Source organism: Haematobia irritans, chromosome 5 (genome assembly GCF_050003625.1).
Source record: "Haematobia irritans isolate KBUSLIRL chromosome 5, ASM5000362v1, whole genome shotgun sequence".
Taxonomy (NCBI): Eukaryota; Metazoa; Arthropoda; class Insecta; order Diptera; family Muscidae; genus Haematobia; species Haematobia irritans.
This window is the reverse complement of record NC_134401.1, coordinates 148770782-148793402: the sequence shown is the minus strand read 5'-3', so window position 1 is coordinate 148793402 and position 22621 is coordinate 148770782. Positions and strand designations below refer to the sequence as shown.

Sequence of the window (22621 nt, the reverse complement as noted above, 5' to 3'; positions counted from 1 at the left end):
TCAAAATTTATTTCTATAGAATTTTTTGTCAAAATTTTATTTCTATAGAATTTTTGGTCAAAATTTTATTTCTATAGAAAATTTTGTCAAAACTTTATTTCTATAGAAAATTTTGGCAAAATTTTATTTCTATAGAAAATTTTGTCAAAATTTTATTTCTATAGAAAATTTTGTCAAAATTTCTACAGAAAAAGTCGTCAAAAGTTTATTTCTGTAGAAAATTTTACTTCGATAGAAAATTTTGTAAAATTTTTATTTCTATAGAAAATTTTGTCAAAATTTTATTTCTATAGAAAATGTTGTAAAATTTTTATTTCTATAGAAAATTTTGTCAAAATTTTATTTCTATAGAAAATTTTGCCAAAATTTTATTTCTATAGAAAATTTTGTCAAAATTTTATTTCTATAGAAAATTTTGTCAAAATTTTATTTCTATACGAAATTTTGTCAAATTTTATTTCTATACAAAATTTTGTGAAAATTTTATTTCTATACAAAATTTTGTGAAAATTTTATTTCTATACAAAATTTTGGCAAAACTTCATTTCTACAGAAAATGACGTCAAAATTTTATTTCTACAGAAAATGTCGTAAAAATTTTATTTCTGTAGAAAATTTTACTTCGATAAAAAATTTTGTAAAATTTTTATTTCTATAGAAAATTTTGTACAAATTTTCTTTCTATAGAAAATTTTGTCAAAACTGCATTTCTATAGAAAATTTTGTCAAAATTTTATTTCTACAGAAAATGTCGTCAACATTTTATTTCTGTAGAAAATGTTGTCAAAATTGTGTTTCTTTAGGAAACTTTATTAACATTTTAGTTCAATAGAAAATTTTGTCAAAAATTCATTTCTATAGAAAATTTTGTCAAAATTCCATTTCTACACAAAATTTAGCAAAAATTTTATTTCTACTGAAAATTTTGTCAATATTTTTTCTATAGAAAATTTGTCAAACTTTTATTTCTATAGATAGTTATCACAAAATTTTATTTCTGTGTAAAATTTTTACAAAATTTTCTTCCTATACAAAATTTTTACATAATCTATATATAATTTTTGTTTTTAAGTTTATTTCCGTAAAAAATGTTGGTAAAATGTTATTTCTATAGAAAATATTGTTAAAGTTTTATTTCTATAGAAAATTTTATGTAGACATAAAATTTTGTTAAAATATTTTTTCTGTAGAAAAATTTTCAAAATTTTATTTCTACAGACAAATGTTTTAAATTTGTATTTCTGTAGAAAATTTTATCAAAATTTTACTTTTATAGAAAATTTTGTCATAATTTTACTTCTATAGAAAATGTCGTCAAAATTTTATTTCTATAGAAAATATCGTCAAATTTATGTGGAAAACGTTGTTAATATTTTAATTCATTAGAAGATTTTTGCAAAATTTCATTTTTATAGAAAATTTGTCGAAATTTCATTTCTATAGAAAATTTAGCCAACATTTTATTTCTATAGAAAAGTTGACAATATTTTATGTCTATAGAAAAGATGTTCAAACTTTTATTTCTATACATAGTTATCGCAAAATTTTATTTCTATATAAAATTTTTACAAAATTGTCTTCCTAAACAATTTTTTGTATCTATATAATTTCTTTAATTTTATTTCTGTTCAAAATTTTATATTTATAGAAAATATTGTTAAAATTTTATTTCTATAGAAATTGTCAAATGTTTATTTCTATATGTTGTCAAAATATTATTTCTATAGAAAATCTTGTCAAAATTTTATTTCTATAGAAAATTTTTGTCAAAATTTTATTTCTATAGAAAGTTTTGTCAAAATTTTAATTCTATAGAAAATGTCGTCAAAATTTTATTTCTACAGAAAATGTCGTCAAAATTTCATTTCTGTAGAAAATTTTACTTCGATAGAAAATTTTGTAAAATTTTTATTTCTATAGAAAATTTTGTAAAAATTTTATTTCTACAGAAAATGTCGTCAAAATTTTATTTCTACAGAAAATGTCGTCAAAATTTCATTTCTGTAGAAAATTTTACTTCGATAGAAAATTTTGTAAAATTTTTATTTCTATAGAAAATTTTGTAAAAATTTTATTTCTACAGAAAATGTCGTCAAAATTTTATTTCAACAGAAAATGTCGTCAAAAGTTTATTTCTGTAGAAAATTTCACTTCGATAGAAAATTTTGTAAAATTTTTACTTCTATAGAAAATGTTGTCAAAATTGTATTTCTATAGAAAATTTTGTAAAATTTTTATTTCTATAGAAAATTTTGTCGAAATGTTATTTCTGTAGAAAATTTTGTTAAAATTTTATTTCTATAGAAAATTTTGTCAAAATTTTATTTCTAAAAAAATTTTGTGAAAATTTTATTTCTATAGAAAATTTTGTCAAAATTTTATTTCTACGGAAAATGTCAAAATTTTATTTCTGTACAAAATTTTACTTCGATAAAAAATTTTATAAAATTTTTATTTCTATAGAAAATTTTGTACAAATTTTCTTTCTATAGAAATTTTTGCATTTCTATAGAAAATTTTGTCAACATTTTATTTCTATAGAAAATGTCGTCAACATTTTATTTCTGTAGAAAATTTTGTCAAAATTTCATTTCTATAGAAAATTTAGCAAAAATTTTTATTTCTAGAGAATTTGTCAAACTTTTATTTCTATAGATAGTTATCACAAAATTTTATTTCTGTATAAAATTTTTACAAAATTTTCTTCCTATACAAAATTTTTACATAATCTATATATAATTTTTTTTAAGTTTATTTCCGTAAAAAATGTTGGCAAAATTTTATTTCTATAGAAAATATTGTTAAAGTTTTATTTCTATTGAAAATTTTATGTAGACATTGTTAAAATAATATTTCTGTAGAAAAATTTTCAAAATTTTATTTCTACAGACAAATTTTTCAAAATTTTTATTTCTGTAGAAAATTTTATCAAAATTTTATCAAAAAAATATTTCTATAGAAAATTCTGTCAAAATTTTATTTCTATAGAATTTTTTGTCAAAATTTTATTTTTATAGAAATTTTGGTCAAAATTTTATTTCTATAGAAAATTTTGTCAAAATTTTATTTCTATAGCAAATTTTGACAAAATTTTATTTCTATAGAAAATTTTGTCAAAATTTTATTTCTACAGAAAATTTTGTCAAAATTTTATTTCAATAGAAAATTTTGTCAAAATTTTATTTCTATAGAAAATTTTGCCAAAATTTTATTTCTATAGAAAATTTTGTTAAAAATTTTTTTCTATAGGAAATTTTATCAAAATTTTATTTCTATAGAAAATTTTGTCAGCATTTTATTTCTATAGAAAATTTTGTCAAAATTTTTTTTCTATAGCAAATTTTATCAAAATTTTATTTCTATAGAAAATTTTGTCAGCATTTTATTTCTATAGAAAATTTTGTCAAAATTTTATTTATATAGCAAATTTTGACAAAATTTTTTTCTGTAGAAAATTTTGTCAAAATTTTATTTCTATAGAAAATTTTGTGAAATTTTATTTCTATAGAAAATTTTGTCAAAAATTTATTTCTATAGAAAATTTTGTCAAAATTTTATTTCTATAGGAAATTTTATCAACATTTTATTTCAATAGAAAATTTTGTCAAAATTTTATTTCTATAGAAAATTTTGTCAAAATTTTATTTCTATAGAAAATTTTGTCAAAATTTTATTTCTATAGGAAATTTTATCAAAATTTTATTTCTATAGACAATTTTGTCAGCATTTTATTTCTATAGAAAATTTTGTCAAAATTTTATTTCTACAGAAAATGCCGTCAAAATTTTATTTCTACAGAAAATATCGTCAACATTTTATTTCTTCGATAAAAAAACTTTGTAAAATTTTTATTTCTATAGAAAATTTTGTACAAATTTTCTTTCTATAGAAAATGTCGTCAACATTTTATTTCTGTAGACAATTTTGTCAAAATTGTGTTTCTGTAGGAAACTTTATTAACATTTTAGTTCAATAGAAAATTTGTCGAAATTTCATTTCTATAGAAAATTTAGCCAATATTTTATTTCTATAGAAAATATTGGCAATATTTTATGTCTATAGAAAAATGTTCAAACTTTTATTTCTATAGATAGTTATCGCAAAATTTTATTTCTATATAAAATTTTTACAAAATTGTCTTCCTAAACAATTTTTTGGCATAATTTTGTATCTATATTATTTTTTTTTAATTTTATTTCTGTTCAAAATTTTATTTTTATAGAAAATATTGTTAAAATTTTATTTCTATAGAAATCGTTGTCAAATTTTTATTTCTATAGAAAATGTTGTCAAGATATTATTTCTACAGAAAATTTTGTCAAAATTTTATTTCTATAGAAAGTTTTGAAAAATATACCGATTTGACGAAAATGGACCAAAATCAACCAAATTCCATTCACCAATGTGGTATCACAATGGACTGAATAGTCTAAGTGAGCCTGATACATCGGGCTGCCACCTAACCTAACCTAACCAAATTCCATTTGGTCGAACCATCGGACCAAATTTAAAAGTCAATTTTGGTCAGATCGGACCAAAATGGCAACCCTGTCCCTAATGACAAATTTAATGATTCTAGCTGCTTTAGTGTGGTGTGGTGTTTTCTGTAGACCTTTCATACCAAAAGTGTAAGAATTTCCAAAAATCGTACCTATTCCTAGCACTACCATCAATATCAGCCTCCATAAGCCAAGTAAAAAGTCTGCTTCTTATTTCATTGTCCACCATATACACCTTGAAAGCTTTGTTACTTCGTAAACATTCTGATTATAAACAAAAAAAAAACAAAGCTCTCAAAGCAACAAACGCTGAGATAAGTGTTGTATCAACGGCAAGGTAAAATGAAACTATAAAAGTGCCATAAGATAATTGAATGCCCTGGTATATTGAACTAATTAATTAGTAACACCAAACAATTAAGAACACGGTGCTGTGAAATCGCCCATCACCAATACCGTTATTAAAGTGGAATGGGTAGGGAGCCAATCAATTATTTATTATTCCCCATAGAGCTAACATTTTCATTGTGGGGGTCAATGATTATAACCTCATACATAGATAGATGGTGGCGCTGTTGGTGTAACAAGTGGCCGCTATAATGATGGAACCTCTAACACATCAAAATAACAAAAGCGAAAACATGTTGTCAACATGAATTCAGATCAGAGGACTCCATGTGGATTAGGCGATATAAGTGTTAGTGAGTGAGAAAGATATATCTTTCTCACTATATAGTGTTTATTGTAATGCACAGTACATGGGACAGTGTTTGTATGTGTATAGGTATGTGATGATTGAGCGAATAAAGCGATGGAGATTGCACAAGCATTTATAACGCTGTGGTGATAATGACTATTGTTGTGCGAGATTGCTTTGGGGCGTACAAAAACCGAGTGTGAGGGTAATGGGAGAAGACATTGAAATACGATTGACAGCTTTGATGGTATAGGGATTGACAACATAGCAGATAAGAAAAAACAAACAAACTTAACAATGACAAAGACCACGATTGTGGGTGGGTACTTGCACAGACTTGATGGAAAAGCCAATGATGTTGACGGTGATTGATGATATGAAAAGTGAGGGAGCCGTATAAATAAAATAACAAAACTTTTATTGGGACCAATACAAAACAAAAAGGAAACCAACAAAAATATAGACAACGAAAGTTGTAAATAAATCGAGAGCACAGTGAATCGATTGTAATAGAAAGTACATAGAAAAAATATCACCAAAATATTTCCAATTAAAATTTGAAAATTGTTCAATAATATCAAAAAACTAATTAAAAATTTAATTGCTGCAACATTTTTTAATTAAAACAAAGATAAATTACAAAAATTAGGAGTGCCAATTAATTTTTTGATTGCATCAATTATTTTTTTAATTGACTTTGGTGGTTGATACTATCATTTCTGTGATTGAAGACATTTCAATTAAAAATTATTTGGATCAATTAATTTCAAGATTGAATCCAAAAATTATTTTAATTAAAGTTTATTAATTTCCATAATTCAATATTTAAAAGTTTATATAAAAATTCCCTTATTCCAAATAATTTAGAAACAGTTTATCGAAGAAATGCAATGAAAATGAATTAGTTACTTTTTTCGCAATATTAAATTCGCTACCATACTATACGTTTAGTTACTGGAGTAAGGCATTTAAGATTTTATTTCGAAACACTGTGCTTAATATTAAAATTAAATTAAATTATTTTCCCCTTTAGCCTGGCCTTCGTAATGAAAACCACACCCACCAAGTGTTAGTGTTATTACGGATACACCCACTTTTAGTTTCTTCTTAAAAAAATTCTTCATATTTTCAGGACTTACCAGAGGTTCATTACTTTTAACCAATTGCACAATTTTAATGGTCTCCTCATCCTCATCCATTTCAATGGGCAAATCGGGCAGATGTGGATAGAAATCCTTTTGAGCTATGGCATCATGGGCATAAAGAAGACTCTAAAGGCCATCAAAATTCCAGGCATAAAGAAAACGAAATGAGAAAAGAGAAACCCCATTATTAATGAAAGATTAAAATGGATAAATATTATGATAGCAGTTGTTGCTGCTTATACCCACTTGTAAATGCGGTTTCTGTAGGAGATGAAAAGCCTCGCGGCAATCCTCATTTAAGTGACATTGCTGTGATAATTGTTCTAACACTTCGCACATAATCTACTCAAGGCCATGAAAGAAAAAAGGAAATTTTTAGTATAAATAAATCTAGATAGTTTGTTTTAGAATAACCCAACTTACCATGCCTGAGGTGGAAAGAATGGGGGCCAAACGATCATCTCTCCCCACTTTGCCCACTTTACTGTGGACATTGACTAAAGCATTGAGTTCTTTGGACTCTAGCAGGGTTTGAAGAAAATCAATTTCTTGATCATTGGAAAGACTTTCAGCCTCTTTGAGAGAGGCTATTAGCTTGGAAAGAGCTGTAATGTGCAAGATCATATAGAAATTTAGCTAAATAAAATGATGGCGCTGCATTGACTTACCCGGATCCCAGTGTGTATCATTTGCTGCCATAACTTCAGCTGTCATAATTCATATAATCGACGGCAGGAATTTTTAACCAGATTTTGATGAATGTAAAATTTGTCTTTTACAAATATCTGTAAATGATAAAAAACAAACAAACTTAACAATGACAAAGAAGGAGAAAAGTATTTTATTATAATAAATTTGAGAGGCATTAATTATGGTTATCAATTACATTTATTATTATTATTTTTATAGACTGATAAAAATATAATATTTACTTTATAGGAAATATTATGTGACCACGGTATATTTAATTTAGCTGAATCGTAATTTAATAATTTTATTTAATTTAGTAATTTAAAGGACCATATATTTTGTATGAAAATATTTTTATTAATTAAAGTGCCAACAATTTGTGGAAGTAATCTACATTGCAAGACCCGTACAGTTGTGTTCGATGTGTGCGACTTTAGTCGCATTTTACAATCTTTCTGGCACCATGCGACTTTTTTAAATATCCGAAATGTGGGACTAATGTCGCACCCAAATAATGAGTTTAAATTTATCTGTATGATGCCCGTGTCAAACGTGTCCCAGATATTGGCGACACCAAATTTATCTTCGCCGACATTTTATTTCTATAGAAAATTTTATAAAAATTTTATTTCTATAGAAAATTTTGTTAAAATTTTTGTTATTTATTTCTTATTTCTATAGAAAATTTTGTTACAATTTAATTTCTATGGAAAATGTTGTTAAAATTTTATTTCTATAGAAAATTTTGTCAAAATTTTATTTCTATAGAAAATTTGTCGAACTTTTATTTCTATAGAAATTTTGTCGAATAGAAAATTTTGTCAAAATTTTATTTCTATAGAAAATTTTGTCAAAATTTTATTTCTATGGAAAAATTTGTCATAATTTTATTTATCATATGCACAGTTTTCTTTTAACACTAAAAATATTTCTTTGAAAATTGTGTCAAAATTTTATTTCTATAGAAAATTTTTTCAAAATTTTATTTCTATGAAAAATTTTGTCAAAATTGTTAAAATTTTATTTCTATGGAAAAATTTGTCAAAATTTTATTTCTATGGAAAATTTTGTCAACATTTTATTTCTATAGAAAATTTTGTCAAAATTTTATTTCTATGGAAAATTTTGTCGAAATTTTATTTCTATAGATAATTTTGTCAAAATTTTATTTCTATAGAAAATTTTGTCAAAATTTTATTTCTATAGAAAATTTTGTCGAAATTTCATTCCCATAGAAAATTTTGTCAAAATTTTATTTCTATGGAAAATTTTGTGAAAATTTTATGGAAAATTTTGTCAAAATTTTATTTTTTTAGAAAATTTTGTCAAAATTTTATTTCTATAGAAAATTTTGTCGAAATTTTATTTCTATAGATAATTTTGTCAAAATTTTATTTCTATAGAAAATTTTGTCAAAATTTTATTTCTATAGAAAATTTTGTCAAAATTTTATTTCTATGGAAAATTTTGGCAAAATTTTATTTCTATAGAAAATTTTGTCAAAATTTTATTTCTATAGAAAATTTTGTCAAAATTTTATTTCTATGGAAAATTTTGTCAAAATTTTATTTTTATAGAAAATTTTGTCGAAATTTTATTTCTATAGATAATTTTGTCAAAATTTTATTTCTATAGAAAATTTTGTCAAAATTTTATTTCTATAGAAAATTTTGTCAAAATTTTATTTCTATAGAAAATTTTGTCAAAATTTCATTCCCATAGAAAATTTTGTCAAAATTTTATTTCTATGGAAAATTTTGTCAAAATTTTATTTTTTTAGAAAATTTTGTCAAAATTTTATTTTTATAGAAAATTTTGTCGAAATTTTATTTCTATAGAAAATTTTGTCGAAATTTTATTTCATTCTTTTTGTTTTGTTATTGTTGGTTTTGTTCTTTAAGCATTGTTGTTGTTTTTTATTGCAGCTTAAAACCATACATTGACTAAACTACAAGTGTAGCTTAACCAACAGAGGAAATTTTATTCCCATAGAAAATTTTGTCAAAATTTTATTCCCATAGAAAATTTTGTCAAAATTTTATTTCTATAAAAAAATGTTGTCAAAATTTTATTTTTATAGAAAATTTTGTCAAAATTTTACTTCTATAAAAAAATTTGTCAAAATTTTATTTCTATAGAAAATTTTGTCGAAATTTTATTTCTATAGAAAATTTTGTCGAAATTTTATTTCTATAGAAAATTTTGTCGAAATTTTATTTCTATGGAAAATTTTGTCAAAATTTTATTTTTATAGAAAATTTTGTCAACATTTTATTTCTGTAGAAAATTTTGTCATAATTTTATTTATCATATGCACTAAGTTTTCTTTTAACACTAAAAATATTTCTTTAGAAATTGTGTCGAAATTTTATTTCTATAGAAAATTTTTTCAAAATGTTATTTCTATGAAAAATTTTGTCAAAATTGTTAAAATTTTATTTCTATGGAAAAATTTGTCAAAATTTTATTTCTATGGAAAATTTTGTCAACATTTTATTTCTATAGAAAATTTTGTCAAAATTTTATTCCTATAGAAAATTTTGTCAAAATTTTATTTCTATGGAAAATGTTGTCAATATTTTATTTCTATGCAAAATTTTGTCAATATTTTATTTCTATGCAAAATTTTGTCAAAATTTTATTTCTAAAGAAAATTTTGTCAAAATTTTATCCATGTAGAAAATTTTGACAACATTTTATTTCTATAGAAAATTTATCATATGCACTAAGTTTTATTTTAACACTAAAATTATTTCTTTAGAAACAAATAAGAAAGATTCGGGTTTATGTGCTACTAAAGAAAATAGTTAATAACAAAGAATCATTTTGCTTGTCTTTGGGTGTACTTTTCTATGTTAATTTTTGTATTGCTTTATGTATCAAAAGGATTTTAAAAATACTTTACAAATCCAAGCTACTTGTTTTCGTATATGAGACGGTAACACTGATGTGGCCATTTTCACCTGGCCGTTTGGTCTAATTCGTTCTAAAACGAGTTGCAGGTAATGGGAAACGTTTTTAAATATTATGCATTAAAGTTGAATTCAATTATTTCTCTAAGGATACCATTTTACTGCAGTTAATCTATTTACATATTTTAGGACGCTATATTAAAAATAGCCCTAATCATTTATTCTGCAAAGAGAGACTGAAACTTTTGAAAAACATCTGGTCAAATAAATGGTTTAATGACCATTCGAAATAGATGGCATGCTTTTGCCATATCTAATAACCATAAAAATGATTTCAAAAGAAAAAACAGACATCTCTACCAGCCATCTATGGGAAATAATTTTTCATTTTCTATTTGTAAATTGAAATTTCCTTTCTTTGATAATCATTTGTCCATGCAAATGGGAACATTTGCTCTTTCATTTATTATTTATTTGGATATCAAATTTATGTGATATATTGATTTAAACAAATTTGCCAAATATATCAGAAAGTCAACAAAATCATTTGAGGGTATTTAAATAACAATTTGAATAATATAACTTTAGAAAATTCACACACAGTGATGATATTATGTTTAATTAATCCCTCAATTGCACTTAAATTAGATCCAAATTTTTATTCTACACAATATTTTGCTCGGATAACATTTTGGGCTTTTCTTTAGCTTTTTTTTTAGGATTTCTTAGATTATAGTATACGAATATGTTCGCAAAATAGTATTTTTCTTTCGTTCATTTATTGAAATCCGTTTAAGTTTACGTGACAGCTGTGATTGACATTCTATTGAATTTGGTTTTTATTATGTGTGACCATAGTCAGCACTGGAAACCGATTATCAACCAAAATTGAAACACCGATCTAATGGTGTTTATTTAATATATCCTTTGCAGAATTGCATTTACCTAAAATACCTTCACATATCGTGCCACCAATGCCACACGTCACGTCATACACACATTTACCACATACATACAAATATGCATGAATTTGTGTTTGAATGCTCATGCAAATAACTTGTATACAGACAAACATGAGTTAATTGTCGATATCACGGATAGTGGGAGTAATGGATTATCAGTTTAGAGGTATGACATTATACGCCCTTGTCGTAGTATACAAAAATGTCCATTACTTATGCCTATGTATGTGTAAAAAAAAACGACATGATATAAAAAAATCTCCACATGTAAAATTTACCATCAAAAATCGTCAAAATGACGAAAATTCGTCAGAGTTTGTAGTTCCGCAATGGTGTTACTTGTGAGAGCACACGTGAGCATGAGATCTCAAATTGAGCTTAATCGACGTTTTCTACATACTCTTTGATTATTTGAGAATCTAGAGAGTCTTTCTTCGAGAGCGTACTAATATTAATCTGTGTAAAAATTATGCTTGTGTGCCACTGGAAGGCAATCGTGTGATGTGTGGGAGCATGGGTGTGTATATGACCGTAAGTTGAGCTTAATTCGATTTTTTAAGACAATTTTTAATATTATTTATAAAATTGGTTTGCATCGTGAGTACATTTATATATCAAAATATCATACACCCAGAAAAAAGGGGCTCTAATGCCAACTGAACTTTATTTTAGTTCACGAAGATTAGTTGATTTTAGTTAAATTTTGCACAATATGTGTAAATGTTCCTTATTTGAATAATTTTTTTGCTAACTTTAATGACGTGAACTAAAAATAAGAAAAAACGTTGTATGCAAATATAGTGCACACTTTTACTAAAAAATAAAATAGTTCATATTTTCCTAAAATGGCAGAAGTTTGCTTAAATTGAGTTCATAAGTCTCTCAAATGAGTAAATTACATTTTAACAATTTTCAAATCTAATTTTTTCTTCCAACATATGAAATTTTCTTAAACAACAGACAAAAATTAATTATTTTTACAAAATTTTCTTCAATTTGACAAAAAAAGTATTAACTTATTTGTAACATGTTGCAATTAGAAAACTATTTTAGTTAAAATTTTCTAAAATAAACCTACATTTTCTTCCACGGTGGGGTCACTTTTTTTTTTGGGTGTATGATACACATATAGAGAAATATCAATAATTTTCTTAGATATAAAATCGGATTAAAATTCGACCTATATAAACCATCTACCAATTTATGGATATCGTCAAATTGAATTCAAATTTTGACATCTAGACAAATACAAAGTAAAATATGGACTCATTACCAATTTAAAAAACCATAGTTTTTGGTGTGATCTTTTTTTTTTAAATATTCAAAAATTTTTCTTTTCAAATTCTATTCAAAGAACGTAAGTTTTCGCACTTATTCCTGGGATTCCATGAAATGGTACAACTCAGTTTAATATACGAGCACAGACCCCTTATAATAAAAATTTTTTACACATACTACAAACACATATAAATATGTTTTAGCAAATGCTACAACAAAAACAAGTGTTATTTATTGCATATCACACATTATTCTTTCTCTAGTCGTTTGTGTTTTTTTTTCTGCGGTTCTCCCGCTGCCACTTTGACTATATTCCTCTCTCTCTGGGATTTTCTATCAACAGGCGACATTCGGGTGCCAAAATTCACATTCAACCAGAACAACAGACGCCAAAAATGTGTAGCCAAAGGGGCAAACAAATAAGAGAGAAAAAAAAAAACAAAATAAATCAGACAGTCAGTGGAAATGACAAAATCAAGCCGGGAAAATAAAGAAAATAGTAAACGCAATACCCATAGAATAACCAACAATAAGAAATTACAACAATAGGGATTTTGGCTACACAACATTCTAATCTCACTCTCTTTGTAGTACAATAATGAGAATGTGAATTGTTGTTGGTTGGTTGGTTGAATAGCGCCGGGAATTTTCTTATACACATTCGCTTACACACAGCCCATATAGACAAATATATGCAATTTACATAGACATTTGAATGTAAGAGGTATAAGAAATAGGGATTTAATTGCTAGAGGATAAACTGAATTTTCTAAAGATATTTTTTTATTAGCTGGATCTCTCATTATCAGAATGACCAAAAAGTGAATGGGCCATCATCACGGTTGGAGAAAATTTGGAGAAATTTTTACCAAACAAAAAAATCTTATTTTGTTAAATTTTTTTTTTGTGGAAATTTTTGTTTAAAATTTTATTTACATAGAAAATTTTGTAAAAATTTTATTTCTATAGAAAATTTTGCGAAATTTTGATTTCTATAGAAAAATTTTGCAAAATTTTGATTTCTCTAGAAAAATTTATTTGTATAGAAAATTTTTGCAAAATTTAAATTCTATGTAAAATGTTTGCAAAGCTTAGTTTCTATAATTTTTTTTTAATTATTATAAAAAATGTTCTCCAAATTTTGGTGTAACTCTTAGAAGTACCTCTTAGTTGGGAGTAATATTTTGCGAAATATGCCAAAACTTCAAGAATTCTACCAAACAGTAATAGTTATACCATTTTTGGTAGAATTCTATACAACTGTGGCAACCGTGACCATCACTCATTGTTATGATATATAAATTGAAAATTTCAAAATTTAGGTAGAAGAAACAAATAAAACATTGTGAATTTAAAACGATAAATAAAATTAAGCTGGCGCATATATTGTATGATTAGATTTATGGCGATTTCGATTGGGAAAAAAGGTTTAACATTCTCGAAATTGATTGCCAAATATAAAGGACACTGTCATAGATTTTGGAGCCTGTATCCCTCGCAACATTATGAATTAACAATAACTTTGGAATGACACTATTATTTGAGCGAAAATACAATGAGGGAAAAAGTAGTGTAACACCAGGGCGACATATTTTTTGCGAAACGAAAACGCCCTTAGATTCTGAATCGATTGGTTTTTTTGGAGACGTTTTTTTTTTTTTGCTGGAAACATAATCTGTATGTCGGATTTTGTTAGAAATTCCCAATTTGTAAGATTTTTTTTTAAGACATGAAAACCCTAAATTATATGGTCGTTTGGCTCATCTTCATAAATTCTGAACCGCAAAATATGGCAAAACACCCTAGAGATGTTAAAGGCCTTTAATTAGCTGATGAAAAATTGTTTAGTCGTTGTGTGTTTTTCTTTCCCAGTTTTTTGTTGGCAACATTTTTTCCTTTCAGCTAAAATAAAGTATAAGTCGTTATGGTATGTTTAGCTCAAGACTTGTCCGAATAACATGAAAAATTAGATGTACATGCCAATGTGTGCCAACACATAATTAAGAAGCTTTTGGGAGAAAGAAGATTTTACACATCTTTGAAGTTAATTTAGGACAATATGCAAATGTTTTGTTATTTTTTGAAATTAATTGCTAGATCAAGAAAGTAATATCGACAGTAATTTCAATAAAAAATTAATTAGAAATAGGCTCAAAAATGTTTGACATGGATCAGCAGACGTTCAAGTATCCAAAATATACCAACTCGGTATATAGGGAAACTATCCTAGAGATATTATCTGATAAATAATGGGTTATTCGCTACGTTAGAATTAAGGTGACTGCTAGATTTTAGTTGGGTCAAATTTATCGTGTCAGTAGAATGAACTTATGTTTATTTGATACTTCTGCTGTAAGTTCAATAATACCGCTCTGCAGTGAAGACATTCGTATAACTTTTATAATATAAATTTTATTCTTTTTGGACAATAAATGTGGTTGCAAATTTAATAACACTATCAATTACCATTATGATTCCCTCGTGATTTTGAAGATAGCAATTAAATGAAACATGAATAGATCAGGGCAGGGAGAACAATTTTATATGAAAATTTCTCTTTAAAAACATAAATAGTTCAGAGATTTTTAAATAGCAGAGAGATAAGAGAGAAGTTCACCCCACATAAGAGAGAAGTTCACAATGAACTGAATAGTCTAAGTTAGCCTGATACATCGGGCTGCCACCTAACCTAACCTAAATAGTAGAGAAATTGAAATTTGCGTCTTTTCGTATGTTTTAAGTTAGTCAAATTTTTCTTGAAATAAATAAAAATATTTTTCATTTAAGAAATGATTTTTAAATCAACTGAGATATTGAATATTTGGAATAAAGATAAAAAGCTTCAAATGTAGGCTGAGATTTATTTTGAATCTTTGAATTAAACTATCTTTTTAATTAAGAAAACATGTTTTACATTATAACTTCAGTTATAATTTGGAGGTTTAAATTGACATTAATATGTAAAGGGTTTATTTTTATACCCTCCACCCTAGGATGGAGGCATATAAACTTTTTCATTCCGTTTGTAACACATCGACATATTGCTCTAAGACCCCAAAAAGTATATATATATATATATATATATATATATATATATATATATATATATATATATATATATATATATATATATATATATATATATATATATATATATATATATATATATATATATATATATATATATATATATATATATATATATATATATATATATATATATATATATATATATATATATATATATATATATATATATATATATATATATATATTCTGGGTCGTGGTGAAATTCTCAGTCGATCTGAGTATGTCCGTCCGTCCGTCTGTTGAAATCATGCTAACTTCCGAACGAAACAAGCTATCGACTTGAAACTAGGCATAAGTAGTTGTTATTGACGTAGGTCGGTTGGTATTGCCCATATCGGTCCACTATTACGTATAGCCCCCATATAAACGGACCCCCAAATTTGGCTTGCGATTGCTCTAAGTGAAGAAAATTTCATCCGATCCAGTTGAAATTTTGTACATGGTGTTAGTATATGGTCTCTAACTGCCATGCAAAAATTGGTCCACATCGGTCCATAAATACATATAGCCCCCATATAAACCGATCCCCCGATTTGGCTTGCGGAACCTCTAAGAGAAGCAAATTTCATCCGATCCGGCTCAAATTTGGTACATGGTGTTAGTATATGGTTTCTAATAACCATGCAAAAATTGGTCCATATCGGTCCATAATGATATATAGCCCCCATATAAACCGATCACCAGATTTGACCTCCGGAGCATCTTGGAATACCAAAATTCATCTGATTCAGTTGAAATTTGGTACATGGCATTAGTATATGGTCTCTAACAACCGTGCAAAAATTGGTCCACATCGGTCCATAAATACATATAGCCCCCATATAAACCGATCCCCCGATTTGGGTTGCGGAACCTCTAAGAGAAGCAAATTTCATCCGATCCGGCTCAAATTTGGTACATGGTGTTAGTATATGGTTTCTAATAACCATGCAAAAATTGGTCTACATCGGTCCATAATTACATATAGCCCCCATATAAACCGATCCCCCGATTTGGCTTGCGGAGCCTCTAAGAGAAGCAAATTTCATCCGATCCGGCTGAAATTTGGTACATGGTGTTAGCATATGGTATCTAATGCCCATGCAAAAATTGGTCCATATCGGTCCATAATTATATATAGCCCCCATATAAACCGATCACCAGATTTGACCTCCGGAGCCTCTTGGAAGACCAAAATTCATCTGATTCAGTTGAAATTTGGTACATGGTGTTAATATATGGCCTCTAACACCCATGCCAAAATTGGTCGAAATCGGTCCATAATTATATATAGCCCCCATATAAACCGATCCCCAGATTTGACCTCCGGAGCCCCTTGGAAGAGCAAAATTCATCCGATTCGGTTGAAACCATGCAGGAATTGGTTCATAACAGTCCATAATTATATATAGCCCCCATATAAAACGATCCCCAGACTTGACCTCTGGTGCCTTTTGGAGAAGCAAAATTCATGCGATCTGGTTGAAATTTGGTACGTGGTGGTAGTATATGAACAACCATGCCAAAAGTGGTCCATATCAGTCCATAATCATATATAGACCCCATATAAACCGATCCCGTGATTTGGTTTTGGAGCCTCTTGGAGGAGCAAATTTCATCCGAGTCAGTTGAAATTTGGTACATTGTGCTAGTATATGGCCGTTAACAACCATGCCTAAAAGCAGCCTGCTCAGCATCAATACCAAAATCCTTAAGGGAATTTCATAGGAAAAGAGATATGTTTGTTTCGAATTTATTTCGGCATAAGCCGGCTATTATACAAAACCTTTTTTCGGAAGGTTCAAGTGTGGTTCATTGTTGGGTTTAATGAACTGCCTGAATTTGTTCTGCAAATTGGTTGAAAGTTTTACTGCAAGTAGAGGATGCTGATGAGGAATGTGGTAATTCCGAAACGTGCGTCCATCCAACCATCTTGCAGTTTATAGGGCTTTGCCCAAATAAATTTGACAAACATTCTTTTCCTCTGTTGGTTAAGCTACACTTGTAGTTTAGTCAATGTATGGTTTTAAGCTGAAATAAAAAAAAAAAACAACAACAATGCTTAAAAAACAAAACCAACAATAACAAAACTAAAGGAATTTCAAAATCTTTGGATTCAAGTAAATTTTTTGTGAGTGTAAGAAGACATCTTCAATTTCTGAATACGTTTTAGCTTTTTATAGTCATGTTAGAAAAATTCATTGAATTTCAATAAAATTTATGATTTTTTTTTTCAATAAACCTCAGTTCTAAAGAATTTTCTTTTATGTAAAGTTTTTCACTTCTCCAGTCCAACCTCAAGTTTAACTTTTAATTAAGGAGGAAAAATGCGTCTTTTGTTGTTTTTGCAGTGTAAAAGGCAAATTAGTGAAATATTTGTGATTCTGAAATTTTTTAGACTTTTTGGGGATTCCCCATAACCCCATCCCTGAAATAGCTACGAACCTATAATAGACCACTCAGTGGCCTAAATGCCTGTCAGTGCTATCCCAAAGGGTTAATAAAAACAAATATATTATTCCACATATACACTCTAACAAATCCCAGTGGCATCATTTCAATTTTATGCTATAGACATGAATGTAATTTTCTTTCGCCCAGGACATTTAAGAATTCACGGCACGTTTGTATAATAATCTTAATATCTCACATAGAAAATATTCTTGGCTCATTAAGGTTCACCTGCCAAAATGAAATCACCACACAACCCGCACAACAATCAGGCATTTTTACTCGATGGAAAATTCTTCTTGGTCTTATGCCTATAAAGTATAACAAGCTCAATGTATGGTAGGTCGGTTTTTGGTATTTTCCTTATAAGCTAGGAAACTTCTCTACAATTTTCCTTCAGAAAATATATTTTCATTTCTTACCCAAGTGAAATCATTGGTTATTTAAAGATTAATTTACTAGCCCATACCAATTACCCATCCTCCACGATGAGCTTTCATATGCTCCATGATCATTATTTTGGCCTTTTGCCGAGTGTTCAAATATTTTGATACGATTCTATGGGGCAAGGGGCAAGATGACCGTTTGGTTTTGGATGGTTTTATTCATATAGTCAAATTAGTTAGCTATGCTGAGATGGTTGAAGCAATGGGAAAAAGACCTAAAGTCCTTAGACTTTGCTAACATTTTGACAAAGAAAAGGTTCAACAACCTGGAACTGAAGATTATTTTGTGGAAGGCAACCTATTTGTATGTTGCTAAGGGTCTATGCCTTTGTAGCCACACATAATATGGCATGGGTCTATCCTATACGAATGACACAAAAAAAATGACCATCTATTGTCATAAAAATAAGAATTCAGCTTAAAAAAAAATGTTGATTTATATTCACAATGAACGAAATGTGAATGGTTGGCTGTAGACTCTGCCAGACACCAACATCACATTTGCATGAGGAAGGAAGCCTTGAATAGAAATGAAGGGAAAACAAAAGTCAGAAAAACAATTACATTGAGTATGGTCTTGTATGTGCGAATATACCTGAATTTGTGTCATACTGTTGAATATTCTAGTATTGGAGGTTAGGCGTTGACAGGTGGCCTTTTATGGATTGTATGAATCTTTCATCATTGTTAAAAGATAAAAGAAAATACTGTTTCCTATAGACAAATATTTGATGATTGTGCCCTTAATTCAACAGTTCCATTGGTGGTCATATGCTATAGTAATTCATGGTTAATAATATGTTATGGCAGTACTCAATAGCGGTGATAAGCTAAATCTTATCAACGAAAGCAGGAAAAAGGTTTTACACCCGCAGTAATTTGGGTCCCACAGGATCTGAATGACAATTTCCAGCCAAATATGACGAAAGCAGCCAAATGTGACGTGTTAACCGCAACTTTAAATTCCAAATTCAAAATCGCCTTTAAGTACAAATTATGCCATTATTTAAGTAAAAAGTTTTTTTTTTATGGGTCTTAATACGACACTTTTTGCGCCACCTTTTATTGTGAATGACGTTTATTGTTTCACTTTTTAGGCAAAAGATTACGACCTATTAGGTGTCAAAAAGTGAGTTCAATTTTGCTATATTTGTGAATAGAGGTCGATGATTACCGTTGTATCAAAATCTCCTTCTACTAGAAGAGTAAAAGGATGCTGTTCAATATTTTATAAATAAACTTTATGGCATATGACTAAATTTTATAAATATAAAGTGAGAAATCCCATTGAATTATTTAATAATAATTGGTCGATATTTATACACGATTTTTTAACTACTAGGTGTCAATAAAAGAGTACAATTTTGATATATATACAGGTTACCACTCGAACCAAAAAATAATCTACCAAAAGTTGAAGAAAATTTTACCACAATAGACCAAATTTAAAATTTTTTTCTTATTCTTATTTTGCTGTTTTTAAACTAATTTTTGTGGTTAGTATGAAAAAAATGTTTTTTACTTCGAATGAATGAATGATTCCTCCTATCAGCGACAATTTTAAATATTATCGCTATTTTACCTTTTATTATTATATAGAAAATTTTTCAGTCAAATTTTTATTTCTATAGAAAAAATTTTCAAAAATTTATTTCTATACAAAATTTTTTTTTTCAAATTTATTTATATATCAAAAATTTATTTCTATAGAAGATTTTGTCAAAATTTTATTTCAGTAGAAAATTTTGTCAAAATTTGTTCTATAGAAGATTTGGTCAAAATTTTATATCTGTAGAAATTTTGGCCAAAATTTTATTTCTACAGAAAATTTTCACAAACATTTATTTCTGCAGGAAATTTCAAAAATTTATTTATATAGAAAATTTGGTCAAAATTATATTTCTATAGAATTTTTTTTTTTCAAACATTTATTACTATAGAAAAAATTTTCAACCACTTATTTCTTTAGAAAATTTGGTCAAAATTTTATTTCCATTATTTTTCAAAATTTTATTTCCATAAAAAATTTTTTCAACATTTTATTTCCCTAAAAATTTTTTTCAAAATTTTATTTCTATAGAAAATTTTGTCAAAATAATATGTCTATAGAAAATTTGCTCAAAATTTTATTTCTATAGAAAATTTGGTCAAAATTTGATTTCTATAGAAAATTTAGTGAAAATTTTCTTTCTGTAGAAAATTTTCTCAAAACTTTATTTCTATATAAAATTTTCACAAAAATCTATTTCTGCAGGAAATGTTGTCAAAAATTTACTTATATAGAAAATTTGGTCAAAATTATATTTCTATAGAATTTTTTTTTTCAAAATATTATTTCTATAGAAAATTTTGTCAAAAATTTGTTTCTATAGAACAATTTTTCAAAAATGTATTACTATAGAAAAAATTTTCAACCATTTATTTCTTTAGAAAATTTGGTCAAAATTTTATTACCATAATGTTTTCAACATTTTATTTCCATAAAAAATTGTTTAAAAATTTTGGATAATTTTATCTATATAGAAAATTTTGGCAAATTTTATCTATATAGAAAATTCTGTCAAAATTTTATTTAATTTTTTTTATATAGAAAATTTTGTCAAAATTTTATGTCTATAGAAAATTTGGTCAGTATTTTCTTCCTATAGAAAATTTGGTCAACATTTTATTTCCATAAAATTTTTTTCAAAATTTTATTTCTATAGAAAAGTTTGTCAAAAATTTATTTTTGTAGAAAACATTTTCAAACATTTCTTTCTATAGGAATTTTGGTCAAAATTTTATTTCCATAAAATTTTTTTTCAAAATGTAATTCTATAGAAAATTTAATCTAAATTGTATTTCTATAGAAAATTCGGTCAATAGTTCAAAAAAATAAAAAAAATTTTCAAAATTTTATTTCTATAGAAAATTTTGTCAAAATGATATTTCTGTAGAAAATTTGCTCAAAATTTTATTTCTATAGAATTTCTTTTTGTCAAAATTTTATTTCTATGGAAAATTTGGTCAAAATTTTATTTCTATAAAAAAATTTAGTGAAAATTTTATTTCTGTAGAAAATTTCTATAGAAAATTTTCACAAAAATTTATTTTTGCAGGAAATGTTGTCAAAAATTTACTTATATAGAAAATTTATTTACATAGAAAATTAGGTCAAAATTATATTTCTATAGAATTTTTTTTTCAAAATTTTATTTCTATAGAAAATTTTGTCAAAAATTTATTTTTATAGAAAACATTTTCAAACATTTATTTCTATAGGAAATTTGGCAAAACTTTATTTCCATATTTTTTTTTTCAAAATGTAATTCTATAGAAAATGTAATCAAAATTTTATTTCTATAGAAAATTTGGTCAAAATGATATTTCTGTAGAAAATTTGCTCAAAATTTTATTTCTATAGAATTTCTTTTTGTCAAAATTTTATTTCTATGGAAAATTTGGTCAAAATTTTATTTCTATAGAAAATTTAGTGAAAATTTTATTTCTGTAGAAAATTTTCTCAAAACGTTATTTCTATAGAAAATTTTCACAAAAATTTATTTCTGCAAGAAATGTTGTCAAAAATTTATTTATATAGAAAATTTGGTGAAAATTTTATTTCTATACCAAAATTTTTTCAAAATTTTATTTCTATTGAATTTTTATTTCTATAGAAAATTCGGTCAAAATTTTATTTCTAAAGAAAATTTTGTCTAAATTATATTTCTAAAGAAAATTTGTTCAATATTTTACGTCTATAAAAAAGTGGCTAAATTTGTACGTATATAAAAAATTATGTCAAAATTTTATTTCTATAAAAAATTTGGTCAATATTTTATTTCTATAGAAAAATTGGTCGAAATTTTCTTTCTATAGAAAATTTGATCAAAATTTTACGTCTATAGAAAATTTGGTCAACATTTTATTTGTATAGAAAACATATTTCAAAAATGTATTTCTACTCGTATATAAAAAGTTTTGTCAAAATTTTATTTCTAAAGAAATGTGGTAAAAATTTCACGTCTATAGAAAATTTGGTCGAAATTTTACATCTATAGAATATTTGGCCAACATTTTACGTCTATAGAAAATTTGGCCACAATTTTATTTCTTTAGAAAAAAATTTCAAAAAATTATTTCTATATAGAAATTTAGTTGGAGAGGAATGCTTTGCAAAATCTATCAAGTCGTCAATAATTATACCAATCTACCAAACAGTAAAACAACTACCATTTTTGGTAAAATTCTACCGACTGTGGCAACTGAGTGTATATATGTGAGTAGCGATCGATGACAACTGATAAGTGACAAATTTGTCTTGCGATGATACTTTTGTATCACTTTTTTTCTGGCACCACCAAATATCGGACTTTTATCAATTTTCTGCAAATTTTTATTAATTTCTTTTATACTGTTAAACAATTTGTCAAATTTGACCACTAATCCAGGCGTGATTAAAAATACGTGGAATTTGGAATACCAAATTTGTG

At 26.1% G+C, this 22621-nt stretch overlaps 1 protein-coding gene across 5 annotated transcripts in view; it reads right to left on the bottom strand.

The window, feature by feature from the left end:
• Positions 1 to 22621, bottom strand: part of metro (membrane palmitoylated protein 7-like protein metro) — a 75378-nt gene that overhangs the window by 25685 nt on the left and 27072 nt on the right. For all 5 annotated transcript variants that reach the window (XM_075309976.1, XM_075309978.1, XM_075309975.1 and 2 more), the window contains 4 exons: positions 7010 to 7126; positions 6765 to 6946; positions 6588 to 6683; positions 6336 to 6467 (listed from right to left, as the gene is read on the bottom strand). In XM_075309976.1, coding sequence (XP_075166091.1) covers positions 6336 to 6467; positions 6588 to 6683; positions 6765 to 6946; positions 7010 to 7055 — 456 coding nt within the window. In that variant the 5' untranslated portion in view covers positions 7056 to 7126. The remainder of the gene's footprint in view (positions 1 to 6335; positions 6468 to 6587; positions 6684 to 6764; positions 6947 to 7009; positions 7127 to 22621) is intronic.